Raw genomic sequence first — 18352 nt, 5'->3', positions numbered from 1 at the left:
TGCGAAGACAAGTTGTACAGTGCCATTTATAGCAGAGAGTTGAACAATGTTTGTAGATTTAACATAAACTTTATGTAATTGACTTCTTGAATAAGTACTTGATTAACTCAAATCTGACATTAGCCTATAATTAAAAAATGTATTGGTCTGTGTTCTACTCACTACACAGCTCATTATGCAATTAATAAAGAGAGTAATTCCTTCCTGTCAAAAGTGTATTAATTTTTTAATATGTGCTTTTCTTCATAGAAGCATCATACATGAACTGTAAGCTTGATGAATCCAGGAAACCTAACAAGGGCATAAAAAAACATGGAAATGTATGATATCATGTGGTGTTATAACGTTAAAGTTGCACAGTGTTGAAGAGGTGAAGAATACATACACATCTCATTCATCTCTCATTTAATATAGAGAGCACAATAATTTTTTATGAATTCAACTTTCTAATTTAGAGAAATTTGTAAATAATATTAGAATTGAGAGAATAAAGATGGATTTTATCAATAAAAGAAATCAAAACATATAAAATCTTAAATCACTATTTTATCTGTGACAACTGAAACCTGGGTGATAAACAAGATGGAAGACTTCTCTATAATTAAGAAAAACATGGACTATGCCGTAAAATTGACTTTTCCTTTAAAATGTCCTTTGTTCCTAACATGATGAAGCACATTTCTATGTGGTTTGAACAAAATAATATGGCACTTAGGGATAAAGATGCAACCTAGGAGACCTGCACTGGAAGCCAAAATAGAGAAGACTTCTATGGCCACAGTGATTTTCCCCCTGGTGCTGTGGTAGACAGGGAGGAAGGTGACCCACACACTGAAGAACACCAACATGCTGAAACTGATGAACTTGGCTTCATTGAATGTGTCAGGCAGGTTCCTGGACAGGTAAGCCATAGTGTAGCTCCCAAGTGCCATGGAGCAGAGGTATGCCAGGACAGAATGAAAGGCAAGAGTGGAGCCCTTGTTGCATAGAATAATTATGTGGCCATGTTCAGTGTAAGCATCTGAGTCAATAAAGGGAGGAGAGGTGCTCACCCAAATTCCACAGATCACAAGTTGGATAAGAGTGCAGACAGGAATGATAAGATTAGTAGACCTGGATATCATTATCCACCTTATCAGTCTCCCTGGCAATGTGATCTTGAAAGCCAGAACCACAGTAACAGTTTTGGCCAAGACTGTGGAGTGAGCCACTGTGAATAAAACTGCAAATGTGTATTGCTGCAGGATACAGGTTGCTGTGTTGGGATGGCCAATGAAGAGCAATGGACACAGAAAACAGAAGATCAGAGTGATGAGCAGGATGTAAGAGAGAGCCTGATTGTTGGCCTTGACAATGGGAGTGTGGTGGTACTTCACAAAGATACCAAGAACACCAGCTGTTAGGGCAGAGAAGCCCAGGGCCAAGTAGGTGAGTGCCTTCCCCAAAGGGTCTTCATAAGACAGAAAATTCACTGCTTTCTGGAGGCAGTCGTTCTGCTCTGTGTTTGCATATTGACTTTCTGGACACCTCACACAATGATCCATATCTACTGAGGAATTAAAGTTATTGTGAGTCTCTGCACAGTTTCTCATTTTATCTCAAGCCACTTCCCAGCACCAGCTCTCTGGCAGTTGCCCTCATATCCTTTTCATGTTTGAGACTCAAGTAAACAAGTGTTCAATAGTGATGATTACCATTCAATGGTGGTGATTACCAAATGATATCTAATCAACCATTCCACATCGATACTGACAAGTCTCTGCACAGTTTCTCATTTTATCTCAAGCCACTTCCCAGCACCAGCTCTCTGGCAGTTGCCCACATTTCCTTTTCATGTTTCAGACTCAAGTAAATAAATGTTAAATAGTGATGATTACCAAATGAGATCTAATCAACCATTCCACATCGATACTGACAAGTCTGTCCTTTTCATTGTTATATTTAAATATATTTTCAATTAAGTGATAATTTGTATTTTTATATTGCCATAAACTATTGAATTAAATTACATAAGCCTAACTTGATCATATCATCACCTCTTTCTGTATTCCCTTGTGTGACGTTTTCATGTGAGTTAAGTAAAAATTACATGCTTTGGTATGTCTTTCTTTTAATGTTTTTCTCAGTCCTAATATCAAAACTTATCTGTTTACATTGAATTTATTGAATTCTTCAAACTGTTCATTCTCTGATAATTCTTGTGGGAATGAGAATTATTAGATTCATAAAAGATGGAAAAAATCCCCTTGTGAATCTGTTTAATCATTCTCAGGGAGAAAATATCTGTTGAACAGATAGACATGAAACTCTGGGCTTAGTCTTAGATGATCATGGAATAAGTTTTGTAATACTTTATCATTATAATTTATGTTTCATCTTGAATTCAAAAGATACAATGTCAATCTATTCATTACATATTTTAATTAAAATATTTCCATTACATAACTTCAATTAAAATACTTGATATTTTTGCAAAGTGAAATTTGCAGTTTAATTGGTGTTGAAAATTCTAATTAAAAACTATGGAATTCATCTTTCTGGTAGACTCTGTAGCATCTTTTACTCCATTATCAGCGTTTTATTTGTTTCTTCCAGATGTGCTTCCTGTTGTGCTCACACTCCTGAGGAAATTTGTCTCTGTTATATTCCATGTGTTTATTTCTATTGGTTTCCAACAAATGACGAATGATACATCTGCACAACCCCATATATTATTTTGTAAATGCACAAGGTACATAAGTCATGATACACATTCAATAAAGATTTAAATATGAATTTTAAAATATAAATACAACTCACTCTATAGGATTTGAGGTTTAGGATTCATTATTTTGAAATATTAACATTTATGTTGTATTTTCTTCTTTCTTATAATAATTTAAAGTGTCTCCTTAAACTACAAACATGCATTTGATATTGATGTTTTTAGTTTCCTCCAATGAATAAAATTAGCATGTTCATGAACTTACCATGTATATAGAGTACCTATACTTTGCATTAAGACTTTGATGGTCTGTATAGTCAGTCTCAATATGCATGTTTTAAATTTAGCAAATTAAAGCCACCAAAAATTTCTAGTTTCTATCTTTATAAAGTAAAGACATCTGCGTCTTCAGGAAAAACATTATGTTACTCAAAGTATTCCAATTAATATATGAAAAATTCTCACTAGACATTAATGTTGAGGAATCCTCGTTAACTTCCTCTCCATATTCAACATTGTGTTTGTGTGTGCTTTGAACATTCAGTGTTCTCAATTGTCTTATGCCTATTTTCTTGTCTTTTATATATTCTGACATAAAGTTCCTCTACTTTGTCCACCTATTCCTGGAAAAAAAGGGTTCTTCAAATTTAGTGCCCTACCTTGTTAAAAGATCAAGGGTTTGCATTTATGCATCACTTATTCACAATAGCATCATTCCAGAAGTCATGATAGGCCATTTCAAATAGTTTTCATGAGCCATTGTCCTATAATTTACCTCTTCTGGGTCTAATAATGCTTCCATTAACTTGTTTAAAAACAGAGACAATTGTATACAATGAATCAATTAGTACTTACTACATCCTTTAGCTTATGTTAATCAAATTAACACAGAAGTTATACAAATCTAGATTCAAATTCATGATACATAGCAACTATTGATTTAAAATAATTGTGTTCAATAAAAGATTCTCATAATAGGTTATTGACATACTTCCCTAGTGGTTATAGTCTGGTCCACAACAAGTTTTAGATTTAATATCTATGTTATGGAAGCATATCCCAATCCATGGACGTTACAGTGCTTGAATTTTTAATACTCATATGGGGATGGAGGAAAAATGGGAAGAAAGATACACTTTAAGGGAACGTTGAATGTTATTTTACTAGAAACCAAAATATGAAGGTAGATAAATGGTTCTGTGGTTCAGGATACTATTACTCTTAAGGAGGTCCTAGTTTCAGTTTCAAGCACCCACAGAAATATCAATGCTCTCTGTGCCTCCATCTCCAGGATTTCTGCAACCCTCTTCTAACTTTCATGTGCACTAAACATATACATGTGAACATACATCTATGCAGGCAAAACACTCACAGATAAAACAAAAGGAAAAAGATTCTAAAACAAAACATATTAAAACATGTCCACAGGTAAATCAAATATGATCTTTCTGATCACATCTGATAAACCTAGAACCATGACTGAAATTATGCAATGTGTGGCATAAGGGTCTGATCCTTAAATATCTGCCAATCATGAACTAAATATGATTTGAAATGCAAGAAAATTCAGTATTTATAATGTGTGTGTTTGTGTGTGCATGTGTGTGTGCCTATGCATGTGTATGCATGTGTGTGTGTGTGCCTGTGTGTGTGTGCGTGTGTGTGTGTGTGTGTGTGTGTGTGTGTGTGTGTGTGTGTGTGTTAAATGCCATGGTGAAATAAAGCAGACTATTCTGTGACTGGTAAATTTGTTCTCTGAAAGGAACAATGGCTCCAGTGGATCAAATATATGAATCGAGTAAGAGATTCAACAGCCTGAGCACCATTTAAAATGATGATAAAATGAACCACATTATTTTTACTTCTAAGTGAAAAAAACCACAGGACTTATCTCTACTTTTCCTTCCCAGAACTTCTCAGCTTAGAAATTGCAGAACACTGAGGAGAGGTGAGAATACCCCAGTTAGACTGACACTTACCTGTCTCATTGGAAATCGCATTGTCTGGACAACGAGTGCAATCATAGCAGCAGGCAGCCTTGCCCTCCTGGGGTGATTTCCTGAATCCAGGAACACAGATCTCACTGCACACAGAGTGAGGAACCTGGGAATTAAATAGTGAAAAGGAAATAATAAGGAGTGTATAGTTTTAAAACAAAAAAAAATATTATTTCTCAATATTGGACAATGAGATGGCAAGGTTTTATAATTATTCTTTGCAGATTCTTGTTTTGATGCTTCTAATTTCAATATAGTATATACATGAAGATCATTGTGTTTAAATAATGGCCTAGAGATAATAGAAAACTGAACAATTGTGAAAAATAAGAGTTTTGGCAAAAAAAGATGTTTGCTAACTGAGTATACGTTTAAATGGGCAAGTGTAATGCCATCCTCTTCTTGTTGTATACTTTATGATGGCGGGTGTGAGAGTATCATTGTTTCCCAATGGTCATGGTTAATTCACATTTGTTTACTAGACAGGACTCAGTTAGTATATAAACTTCTCTCTGTGACTTTCTTTGAGAGATGATCTACATTAAGGTATTTGAAGTGGGAAGACATATTCAATAACTAGGTATTCCATTTCATTGGATGTAGTTAAGGACAGAAAAAAATGAAGAAAGTATGAGAAGAGAGTGTTCACATCTGTCTACTTTCTGACTGGAGATACAACATGACTTACTTTCTCAGGTTCCTGCCATGATAGCCTGAATCATTATGAACTACTCACACCAAGTGTGAACAATAAATCAATGTTTTTAAGTTATGTCAGCCTATATTTTTTTGGTTGTTTGACAAATTGTCTCTTTTATCATCAGGAAGATATGTAATTAACCCATGTACATGTGCCCTCCATGCTACAGTGCATTGCCAGGTGATAAAGCAAAATGATCATGTCCTGATATTTCCTAATCTGGGAGTCAAATTACTACTCATGACAGGTGGTTTCAGGTCAGGAAAGAAAACTTAATAAATAGACACTGTATTTATTATTGGAAAAATGTATCCAAAGATAAAAGTTTGGAAAACAAACAATCACATGCTGTATAAGGCAACAAAAACTTTCTCAAATGTCAGTAGTTTGGGGCATGTAGATGGGCATTCAGTAAGAAACCAACAATCTTACATCCACAAACACATCTCTATTGACATAAGGATCAAAACAATGAGATAAGATCCAGCCCACCTCTGCAAATCTTATACCCCACTGTACCATATGGTCAGACAGAAACAGTTCTTGGCCCTGTGGAGCATTTGGAGAAAATGTTCCAACTTTTATCTTTTGTCTGAGACCATCTGGAAAATTCCAGAGGTTGAGAATATCATAGTCTGAATCAAATATCCTTTGTGAATCCAAAACCATAAGTTTTTCAGCACCACTTTTGAAATGGATATTCTTGAGATATGGGTGTACCTAGAAGAAATGCAGAACTTTATGATAAATTTATTCCCAGAAAGGCTCAACAGAATCCAATGAAGGTATAGTTCTCAGTGTCCCAAATCCCTAACATTAATTGCAAGCTATACCAAGCTATCAACATTTTAATGGATGAAGACTAAAGTTGAACATATCAGGTTTCTAGACTATTATTTCAAAAGAAAGAATTCACATATGCTTACACAATAACAAGTAGACAAACAAAAATATTTACTCCATGAATGTTAATTCACACAAATTACAAAACCTTGAAGTGCTAGCTATATCTAAATATTTAAGCAATCTGCTCAAAGTTTCAGTTTGTCAATTGGGGTGTTCATGTCCAAAATGTAATAAAATGGTCAGTTAGGAATCATAACCATAAATTCAGAATTTAAACTTTAAGGATGTAATAGCATTTGACGATTTAGGATTTAATTCTCCTATTTCTGTTCTGAAATATGCTTAAAAATAATGGGGTTTCAATTGGGGATAGCAAGATCTGATGTTAATTGTAACACAAAGTAGATGATGAGATACACACATTTAAACATTCTTATTACCACCCATTCATCATGAACAATAGCACATGTGTCAGCAAAGACTTCTAGATGATGAATTTTATACAGTCTCTCAGGCACTTTTTTGTAAAACCTGCCACTGTATACAATCATGTAGTGTGTTCTTTCAGAAACCTCACTATGTCACAGGGCTATGTATAAAATATACAGAAAGAGAGAAATTACCTCCCAAGGATAGGTATTTAACGCCCCATTGCTATGATGGTGGATTTCTACTTGTTTGACAGTCATCTCATGGAGACTGTGAGCCACAGCATATACAGAATTATATACATTGTAACTCTCTTCGCTCATGTCCATTTCCAAAGCATTTCCAGGCAACATTTCCAAAGAAGCATTGGGTAGACAGTTAACCAAACTTTTACAATCAGGTCCAGAAAAAGAGCAATTGAAATATGTGTTCCAAAGAAGAGCAAGGATATGATCTCCTGGATATTTGGAAGGGTTGTATGTCTGGATAAACTTCCTAAAATCAGAAATCTCAGCATGGTGTTGTGCAAAAATGAGACTACCATGGAATGGATCAAATATGAAATAAGGAACATCAGTAGTTACTTCCCATTGTGACTTAATGATCCAGACTTTCCAAGCACTTGAATGTATACTTATATATATTATTAGAGCATATAAAGATTTAGTGACATCGTAAATGATAACCACATTTGCAGATGATTTCAGGATCTGTGGATGCATTGTTCTGGATTTAAAAACAGTGTTTATCCAGTTGAATGGAATCAATTCTACAAAAGCTAAACACACTCTGTTTCTATCCATCTCTCCTCTCAAGTTGGATAGAATCTCAGCTGCATTGTGGTCATCTATGAGAACCAGTCCCACCCAGGTCCAGCTGAAATGAACCATCAAAATCACAATGCCATGTGACAGAAATATGTCCCTGGGTGCTGTCTGGTAGAGAGAAGAAAACTGGCCTCTGTCACTTAGGATAGTGTCAAATCGCCCAAAAGTAATCTAAAGAAAATTTCAAATAGGAAACAAGAGTGAAAAGATTGACATAGAATACAGTCTTATACCAGAGTTGACACTTTGGATTGGTATAGACTTATGCTCGTGGTATTTTAAACTCCCATCCTTTCTCTGGAGACATTTATGAAGAATTCATCACAAGAAACAGAGTTTTCTAAACACAGACTATAAGCTTCACCCTCTTTCTCTTGTCTCTCGTAAGCAAAGTATATAAGGACATAAACAAATGCCTGATTTATTCTCCAATAGATGAAAGTCACAGCCTCACTTTTTTACATTTGAAAACACCTGAAATGTCTCCAGTTTAATATGAGTTTCTTGTTCCCTCATAGCCATGTACCTCACCTGTGGATATTTGTAAAGATTCAGTAGTCTCCCAATTTGTATGGACGTTTCCCATGATGTTCCTGTAAGTAAAGCAGCAGGCTTGTTCTCCCTTCTACATGTGTAATTGGGGATATTTATTCTCATTCCTATGAGGAAAAGTAAAGTTTCCTGCAGAATATCCAGGTGATTGTTTACGACATTATAGAGCTCAAATCCTAGAGATGTGTTGGGTAAAATGTGAGTGTTCCTGTTGATCTCCTCAATGGCAAATATGAAGGCCAAAGAAAACTGGTAGCTCCTCAATTTGAACCTGAAGAGAAAGATTGCCAATACTTATGATGGGGACTCATATCATATCTTTCGGTAAGATGTTGGGTCACATCCTGATGATATAGTAACAATGGCTTTTATACTGTCAATATTATATATCTACAAAGACTTTTTGTCATCAGGGTAATGGTTGTAGATTCAATGTCATGGTATATAAGGTTAGTGATGTTTTAATTAAATTTCTGGACTGGAACATTGACCTGGACTGATATAAACCTTGGAATCTCTAGGATGGGAAAACACAAACATAATTCTTTGATGCTCTAGTGAAATAACCAGGAGAGGGACACTTCCATCCTTTAAGGTTTAATTGTTCTGTACTATAAAAACTCCAAGGCTCCCACACCACATTCACTCTGTCTGTATATAGATGGAGACTGCAGCCTTTCATTTCTTCTGATTAAAGACCAATGACACTTATGGTGATGTCTGCCTGTGTCACATGCAACAACCCCAAGCAATCTTGGAAATGAACCTGGCAGGGGTTATAGCTTCCCACACCCATGCACATCTCTTTGAACAACCTTCCTCTCTCCCATTGCCATCCCACTTTCCTTTCTAAGAGCCATACAATGAAAAGCAGAATGACTGAGTGAGTTTCCTGTATTTTAACAGCCTATAATCATGACTTAAACCCTCTTGGGTACTTTGTGCTATTTGTTTTATTTTCCTCTGTTGCCTGCCTCTTTCTTTATTCTTTCACTATGTTCTTACCTCCCACACAAAGTGAATTACACAACAGCTTTAAAAGCCCTGATAATAGATGAAATTATATTACTCTGAAGCTGACTTCATTTTGAACAGAAAATATGACATGGTTTATTGAACACATGACTTGAGGATCCTCATCAAATGAAAGCAACTATGTAGCTTGGCTGCTAACATTGCTAATGGTATGATAAAGAATGCATATGCCATGTGACTTCTACACCATCTTGGTAAATGTGACCACTTTGGACAGTCCAAAATGGTGGCCACTATTATATGCCACAGTCCCATTGAGTCAAATGGGATCCCCATGCCCATTTAACATATGACAATGGAGAAAATATCAGACCTCTATCGTGTTTTTTTGTCATTTTTAAATATATTTTCCTCTGTTTTTTGAAATTAATAGGTTAATACATGATATAATTACTGGCTTCTAAAGAGATCCTAACACGCGTCCCAATCGAGACTCTAAGCATAAATGGCCTTGTGAGAGACAAGCTGAAGCCAGGAAAGTGCTATTATGTCAAACTCTACTGGGTCTCACTGCTAATTCTGACTGGAAAGTCCAAGTTAATTTTCTTCTAATTGAGATAAAATGTCCTTTGCCCCTTATGCTCCATTGTTCTCTGTAACTTTGCTTTTGTTTCTGCCCAAATTAACAACATGTTGACTAAAGATTCATCTATTAAGTTTCCCTTTTACAATGAAAAAATAAAAATCTAATCCCAACCAACAATCATGATAAAATCTTGGTTTATTAGAATTTGTCATTTGTATTAATTGTGTCTAGACTATCCATATGAAATTATGGTTTGTTGTTCATATCATGTATTTAATAACAAAATGATTATGAGTAAATGTTCCTGTTAAGTAAATTTTCTGATTTGACCCTCCCTAGATCATTTTGGTGTTAGTAATACTAAACCTAAAAAAATCTTAAATAAAATCAATCTGACCAAGTAGATAAAATAGATAGAAATGACCATGCTTCTGCACACTTCTTTGGAACAATTTACCTGAGGTTTTAAATATAAATTTAATGTCTACATTTAAGTTGAAGACATGTGAAATCATACAATTATGGTCAAAATGATATCTACTTGATGGCTATCACAACTCTAGTTCTACAATATGTTTCATATTCCTTAAGGTTATCCATTACCTTTAAGATATTATTGTTCCTAAAACAGGATATGTTACTCATATTGGAAATTTTCCATTCTTTATGTACAAATAAGTTATATCTGTGATTTCAAATTTGATATATATATATGCATACATGTATGAATGCATATACAGAAATAAATATTTTAATGATTATAAGGATATTTCTCACCAATGAAGCCTCATTAAAACAAATAAATGAATAAATATGTGTTTGAAGATCCAACAGGGATTTTGTCCTATTAGTTAAATTAGACAACAGCCTCTTGCATTCCTTCAATTGACTAAAAGGACCACAGAGGGACATCTTAATAGTTAATACAACTTTAAGAGATAAGTAGGTTACTTGACAATATTTTTAAAAGGTGGAAGGGGAATATTTATGTATGAAATGATAAATTATCTTCACACATACTGAGTAAAGAATTTTCAGTGTGACTAACTCTGTGTCATCGCACTCTCATCAGAAATACCTTATTTATTTTCTGTAAGTATTCCTCATGAATTCATGGGTTCTCTATGGAGAACATTGGTGAGAATGAAATTTGGTGTCACTGAGACCTTAAAGAGAAGAGACAGATTTTACTTAAGGCCTCCCCATTGATAGAATATTCTCACAATACATCGTAGATGAATTTGATAAACCTCCTATGTCTCGTGGTCTGTTCATTTGGATACAAATCACATCAAAAGGAGTTATCATTGTGTATTCATTTAGCAAGGGGTGGGTTTGCAATGGCTAATTTTGGTTATCTACATCGCTATGTATAATCTGAACCTTAGAGGTAGCGAAACAGTCTTTTAATCCAGTTATTTTAGACACGTATTTAATCTGGAACTTTAGGCAGGAAGACACTCCTTTAATGCAGTTCATATAGGATGGAAGCCTATGTAAGGACATGGGAGAAGGAAACTTTGATTTCAGTCTGCTTGCTACCACCTCACTACCAAGTCCATTCCTTCACTGGCATTACATCTTCTGAATTCCAGAATATATATCATGATATGTATGTGGCCTTGACATTTCTAATCCTGGGATTTACCTTTATCCTCTACATCATGTATTCAAAGTACTATATGTATACATGCAAATGTGAAAAGTTTAAAAAAAAACACTGAGTAGTAATACACACATAATAACTAAACTGGCAACAGAGATAAAATAAAGCTTCATTTGTAGAATAAAAATAAAACAATTCTTTTAAATAGAAAAAAATTCAGAGAATTTGAAAGCTAAAGTATTCATGCTATAATATTTTATTCACAAATTCAAGAAACACACAACACACACACACACACACACACACACACACACACACACACACACGTATTTGAAGAATTAGAAAAGAAAAGAAAGATGCGTCCTGCTTTCGTATCCATTCTGTAAGCCTATGTCTTTTCATAGGTGCATTAAGTCCATTGATATTAAGGGATATTAATGACCAGTGATTGTTCATCCCTGTTATTTTTTGGTGGTAGTGTGTGTGTACTTCTCTTCTTTGGGGTTTACTGCTGTGGCTTTATCTATTGCCTGTGTTTTTGAGGTTGTATCTGACTTCCTTAGGTTGGAATTTTCCTTCTAGTGCTTCTGTAGGGCTGGGTTTGTGGGTAAGTATTGTTTAAATCTGGCTTTGTCTTGGAATGTCTTGTTCATTCCATCTATGATGACTGAAAGTTTTGCTGGGTATATTAGTCTGGGCTGACATCCATGGTCTCTTAGTGTCTGCATTACATCTGTCCAGGTCCTTCTGGCTAATTGTCGTGCTAGAAACCCCATCCAATGACGGAGGGAACCAGATGCAGAGATCCACGGTCAGGCCCCAGGTGGAGCTCCAGGAGTTCAATTGGTGAGAAAGAGGAGGGTTTGTATGAGCGAGAATTGTTGAGACCAAGGATGGGAAAAGCACAGGGACAAATATACAAATGAAAGGAGACACATGAACTATGAACCAATAGCTGAGGAGCCCCCAACTGGATCAGGTCCTCCAGATAAATAAGAAAGTTGATTAGCTTGATCTGCTTGGGAGGCATCCAGACAGTGGGAGCAGAATCTGTCCTCAGTGCATGAACTGGCAGTTTGGAACCTGGGGCTTATACAGGGACACTTGGCTCAGCCTGAGAGGAGAGGACTGGACCTGCCTGGACTGAATCTACTAGGTTGAACTCAATCCTCAGGGGAGTATTTTCCCTGGAGGAGATGGGAATGGGGGGTGGGCTGGGGGAAAGGCAGAGGTGAGGTTGGGAGGGTAGAAGGGGGGAAAACAAGGGAGTACTTGGCTGATATGTAAAATTAAATTTAATAAATAAATTGTAAAAAATGAAAAAAAAGAAGAGAATGTTCTCATCATGAAAAATGGTTAATATTTTGTAGAAATGTGTATCTAGTTATGTAAATATATTGCAATAAACTTAATTTTATACTGAAAAGTTAATTAAAAAATAAAATTAAAAAATGTATTTTAATTACAAAACCAAACAATAACTAAAAATGATAAGAATATTATTCATAGTGATATAAAATCTCCATGACTGAATGTAGAGTTTTCTGGAGGCCAGAAGTGGAATTACTGTTTCATATGTCATTTTATTTCTATTTTAAAAATTTGATGAGCCTCCAAAACAATTTCCCTAATATCTCTGTACATCTTAATGCACACCAATATCAAATAATGATTTCTGTTTGCCAACAGACTTTCAAATGCACATGATTAGATTTCTTGATGATAATCATTATAGTGGAGTAAGCTTGTACTTCTAGATAGTTGTAATTACATTTACACATCAATGGTACAGCCAAACATTTTTTAGGCAAGGAGGAAAATGAATAGTTCAGAACAAAGATCCTATACAACAAAGGCATCTGACAGGCTGGGTATCAACATGCAGTAGAGTGAAAAGCAACCATTACCTACAACTTGTATAGGAATCAATTCAAAATAATCACAGTCCTTACCTTAAAACATGAAACACTGAATGTGATAGGAGAATACACAGCTAATAATTGTCAAGACATTAATGTAGGCAAGAACTTACTGAAGAGAATGCCAGTGATACACAAATTAGCCTTAGATATCAAAAGAAGAAATAGCACAAAATGAATATGGAACGACAAAATAGTATTCTCTACACCAAAGAAAACTGTCATCACAACACCATGTAATGGGAGAAAACACATTCCATATGTTCTTGAACTAATGTCAAATATTTTCAGATAACTGAAGGAGTTTTAAATCAAGGTAACACAGCCTCCAACCAACAAACCGGTAATAACATGAACTAATCTTCTACCAAAGAAAAACTCATACAGCAAGCACCTACTTTACAAATTTTAACATCACTGATCACCAAGTAAATGTAAAACTAAAATTAAGCATTGATTGTTTCCAGTAATTGGTGTAGAGCAATAACTAAGATACATGAGCAGAAAGAGAAAAAGAACAAAATGTCCACTATGGATTTCTGAATGTTTTTCAATTCACATCATTTCCATTGAAAAATCAAAGGAGATAGAATATCACTTAAAAGGATAACATGAAAGACTGGAAAAATTAATGGGGGGTTAATCCATTGATATTTCAGGGAACTTTAAATGACATGCAGATCACATTATTAATGAAAGTAAATGGAATAGAAGAAATGAAGTACTTATATTTGTAGACTGCGGGTATACATGAAAAAAATGAATAGTGAAGTTAAGAACAGAAAGCTTTTGATCAATCTTGAAATTCATATTTTTATGTTTACAAAAAGAAATGTGGACCTATTTGAAAGGAATTGTGAGAAATTTTAGAATAACCACAAAGCAAATCTTTGTCCTGTAATATGAAATACATTTATTGGGAAGAGAGCACCTAATTAGAAATATTGTGAAGTCCAAACTATCAAGGAATATATTCTCCATGAAACTGAAAACCTTCTGTAAGGCAAAGGAAACTGTCAAAAGAACAAAACAGCAGTCTACAGAATGGGAAAAGATCTTAAGCAACTCCATATCTGACAGAGGGCTGATCTCCAAAATATACTAAAATCAGGAAACTAAATATTAAGAAACCAAAAAATCCAATTAAAAAATGTGGTACAGAACTAAACAGAGGTTCTCAACAGAAGAATCTCAACTGGCGAAGAATCACTTAAAGAAATGTTCGACATCCTTAGCCATGAGTGAAATGCAAATAAAAAGAACACTGGTCATCCATCTTACACATGTAAAAATGGCTAAGATCAAAAACTCAAGTGACAGCTCATGCTGGTGAGAATGTGGAGCTAGAGGAACACTCCTAAAATAATGGAGGGAATGAAAACTTATGCAGCCACTTTGAAAATCAATATATTGGTTTCTCAGGAAGGTAAACATAGTTGTAGATCAAGACCCAGCTATACCACTCCTAGAAAATACACCCAAAGGATGCTCTACCATATCACAATGGGTTTTGTCCAACTGTGTTCATAGCAGCTTTATTTGTAGTAGCCATGAACTAGAAACAACCTATATGCCTTTTAACTGGTGAGTGTATGAAGAAATTGTAGCACATTAACACAATGAAGTATTACTCAGTTTTAAAAAAAATAACATCAGCCGGGCGGTGGTGGCGCACGCCTTTAATCCCAGCACTCGGGAGGCAGAGCCAGGCGGATCTCTGTGAGTTCGAGGCCAGCCTGGGCTACCAAGTGAGTTCCAGGAAAGGCGCAAAGCTACACAGAGAAACCCTGTCTTGAAAAACCAAAAAATAAATAAATAAATAACATCATGAAATTTTGTGGCAAATGGATGGAACCAGAAAAGGTCATCCTGGGTGAGTTAACCCAGAATCAGAAACACAAACATGGTATGTACTCACTTATAAGTGGATATTAGCTATAAATGAGAACTACACTACAATTAACAGACCCATAGAAGCTAAGTAACCAGAGGGGATCATCCGATGGGAGAGAGGGTTGCTTGTTTAAGTTTCTGAACACAACAGATCTACTTGTAATTGTATTGTTCAAATGCCATATTGACTTGTCATGTAAGCTTTACCTTTAAGTGAATGTTAAAAAATGATGCTCATAGATGAGTAGAGAGATTCTCTGTTTGGAGTCTCTTAGGGGATATTGTGGTCCACTCATAAAATACATTTAAAAAATGTACCTGACAAGGAAACTAGCCATCCTGCTCATATGAATTAATACACATTAATCTGAAAGGAAATACTTCCTTGTAATATGTATATATACCTAGTATAAATAGTTATATATATATATATATATATATATATTTAAAAAAAAATTAGGACTGCATGAAAGTAAAATAAAATTAGAAATTAAGACACAAAAATATTAAAGTGATGAATATATTCCTGGCCACACATTCCATGTACATTTTGTTACAATTATCAGAAAGAAAATACCTATGTGCATACAATCAAAATGTGAGGAAAACCAAGCATGAGAGGAAAATACAAAAGAAACCCACATTCCACATAAGGGCACATAGGCACACTCCTGTAAATGGATTTCTGTCACCACATTTGCTGTGTCTATTTCAGACTAAGCTGTCAATACATACTTATATCTATCAACTTTGCCTCCCTGATCATTTTTCCTGCTCTATATCCCCAGAACAGATGAATTAGCACTGCATCCAGGTTTCAGCAAAAACACAATTGTATCAGCACGACCTAAATGTATCTTCTTTCTTAATTGTCCACCTGCTCACTACTCACCTGTACCTTGTTTCTGCTTTTCCCATTTTACAGGGTGTTGTTCTAAATTAAATGCACGCCATCTTCCCCCATTTCAGACCTTAATAAGTGGATTCTAGGGCTACAGGAATGTCTGCATGGAGTAAAACAAATCCCACATCCTTCACAAAGACTCCTGCTTAGACATTTCTCTCCAGCAGAGGCCACTCAATGCTACTGCCATTGTCTGCCATGGCCTCTAATCCAACTGGCATCAAACTAGATACAACCAGCAGAGGTCACCAACAATATCTATGTGCCTTGCAGAACACACCCATACCAGATGTAAATAATTAGAAAATCTGGAATGAAATGGAGAGTATGGTGCAAGAATGACAGAATCTAAAAGATTACTTATCAGAATTATACACAAAAATTATATTTCAATTTGAAATCATTTTAACAGATGAGATCCCAAAACCAAGTTCTCATATTCTGACTTCCAAAACAGCAGCAGCTAGCAAGGCAGTCCCTGTCACTCTATCATCATATGAAGACTCTGTAGTCACTGCAATGAATAGCATTACATATTCTCAAAGGGAAAAAAACTACACTTTAACAACTGTCTAAAACAATGTGTCAACTTTTGAAAATCATTGTCTCTGTGGAAAAAGCCATAAAAATGTCTTACCCATGAACAACAAAAGGCAAGGCAGAGGAATGCAGAGAGATTCAGAGTACCAACTTTACTAAATAACATGAATTAAAACAAACCCTTCTTTCTTTGAGGGATGAAAAAAGGGAACAGAAGGAAGACACACCTGGAAAAGAGTTCTGTGTATACAGGAGAGGGAATGCCAGGATGGAAAATGAAAGTTAAATTCATGTGAATGCAAACTTAGTTGAGGACAATGAAATCCGAATTCTGGAAAGGAATAAATTTTAAAAGCACTTACTCTATTGGCTTTTCATCTTCACATCTAGAATCATATATATCCATGCAGTAATAATTAACAAGTGAAAAAAGTGCAGCAATAATCACATTTCCATCACTATGTAAAGGACTTAGTGAGTTTAAATCGCACTGAAAAGCATCAAAGGAATTAAGAGTAACAAGAGTCTGCAGGAGCAAGAACAGAAAAATCCAAGAGAACATCATAAAATACAAGTGTCTACCACAGTGTAACACAGATTCCAATGTGTTCAGCAGCTACTTATAGAGCTCAAGTATTTGTGAGCACAAGAGTTTGTACTAGTTTTGGTGACTGACATTATCACTCTAATCACAGATATTTTTGACAAGCCTCTTCTACACTCCATGGAGAATTGTGGACAATTTTCTTCCCTGAGACTTCTCATCTGAGACCCTGCACTCAGGATAAAAACAAGTTTCAAAACTCATTTGGGATCTTCTTTATCCACAGGCCCCATGACTTCATCTAGGAAGACAGAACAGCAAGACTCCAGTGATGACTCCTCTTGAATGGACTTGGCAACAACACTCTATCACAAAAGTTACATGAGACAGTGACTCAGGATGATGCAAAGACCTTGCAAGGGAGGATGCCAAGGGAGACGAGAAGGAAAACATTCTGGAAAATGTCCCAACCAGATATAGTTCAATGAAAATCAGTAGGACATCCTGCTTTTTAAAACTGATTATTCCCTATGCCAATCTATCTTGTCAATGGCCTGGGGGAATATAAAAACACTTTTTCTACAAACCTTGCATGTTTGCATACCAAAATTTCTTCCATGTTCCCATATACTTCAAAATTTCTCTTTACCCCCCTTGGGAAACGGATAGGCTGAATTCACTAATTCCAAATTAATAGCTCAATCAATGGGGAGATTATGTTTTCTGTTTACTTTTCGAACTCAGACTTACTGTGCTTTGTTTGATTTTTCAATGTTGAATCATTCCTTTAATATAAAATCCCAATCACTCCCTAGATCCAGAGAAAAGATTCAGACACTATGTTTTCTTTAATGTGAAGTATTGAATACACCCCTTCCATTTTCCCCAAATAAATAAATAAACAAAGAAACAAACAAGAGCTTATATCCACCATACATCATGTATAAAGTGTTCATTCTTAATACTTTAAATGAAGTTAATCTGAGGAGTAGAAAGTGCCATGATTGTAAATTTAATTTCATGTGTGCAATAATATACAAAACATGTTAGCCATAACTTCACATAGGTTCCATTCTATTACTTTATACAACCTTAGTGGCTAAGTTGAATATAGCTTCTAGCTTCTAACCTAGTACTGACACACACTTCAATAATGATCTGAAAATAAAGGAGCAAGTTTTGAAAAAAAATTACATTTACTGGTTGTCACAGGGGCCTGCAGTTTTATTATCTTGACAAAGGTTATATATGACTCTAGATTTTTTTCTCCCAGATGGCTCTGTTAAGCCTCTAAACACTGATACCAATGACTTTAGATTGAAAATGTGTA

At 35.2% G+C, this 18352-nt stretch overlaps 1 protein-coding gene across 1 annotated transcript; it reads right to left on the bottom strand.

Moving 5' to 3' along the window:
* Positions 1 to 617: 617 nt before the first annotated feature.
* LOC143270424 (vomeronasal type-2 receptor 116-like) lies at positions 618 to 17641 on the bottom strand. Its single transcript, XM_076560350.1, has 6 exons — positions 17610 to 17641; positions 8035 to 8326; positions 6871 to 7674; positions 5894 to 6121; positions 4684 to 4807; positions 618 to 1546 (listed from the first exon to the last, which is right to left on the bottom strand). The coding sequence occupies exons 1-6, from the start codon at positions 17639 to 17641 to the stop codon at positions 618 to 620; spliced, it is 2409 nt and encodes an 802-aa protein (XP_076416465.1).
* Between the last annotated feature and the right edge of the window lie 711 nt (positions 17642 to 18352).

This window comes from Peromyscus maniculatus, chromosome 23, assembly GCF_049852395.1.
Source record: "Peromyscus maniculatus bairdii isolate BWxNUB_F1_BW_parent chromosome 23, HU_Pman_BW_mat_3.1, whole genome shotgun sequence".
Lineage (NCBI taxonomy): Eukaryota > Metazoa > Chordata > Mammalia > Rodentia > Cricetidae > Peromyscus > Peromyscus maniculatus.
This window is presented reverse-complemented; position numbering and strand designations above follow the sequence as displayed.

Excerpts from the sequence above, each read along its gene's own strand:
- LOC143270424 (XM_076560350.1), bottom strand. The coding sequence starts at position 17,641 with ATGGAAGAAATTTTGGTATGCAAACATGCAAG. Across the intron at positions 8,327-17,609 it reads TTGGTATGCAAACATGCAAG|GTTCAAATTGAGGAGCTACC; the intron begins GTTTGTAGAAAA and ends CTTTCTCTTCAG. Across the intron at positions 4,808-5,893 it reads GGGGTATAAGATTTGCAGAG|GTTCCTCACTCTGTGTGCAG; the intron begins GTGGGCTGGATC and ends TTTAATTCCCAG.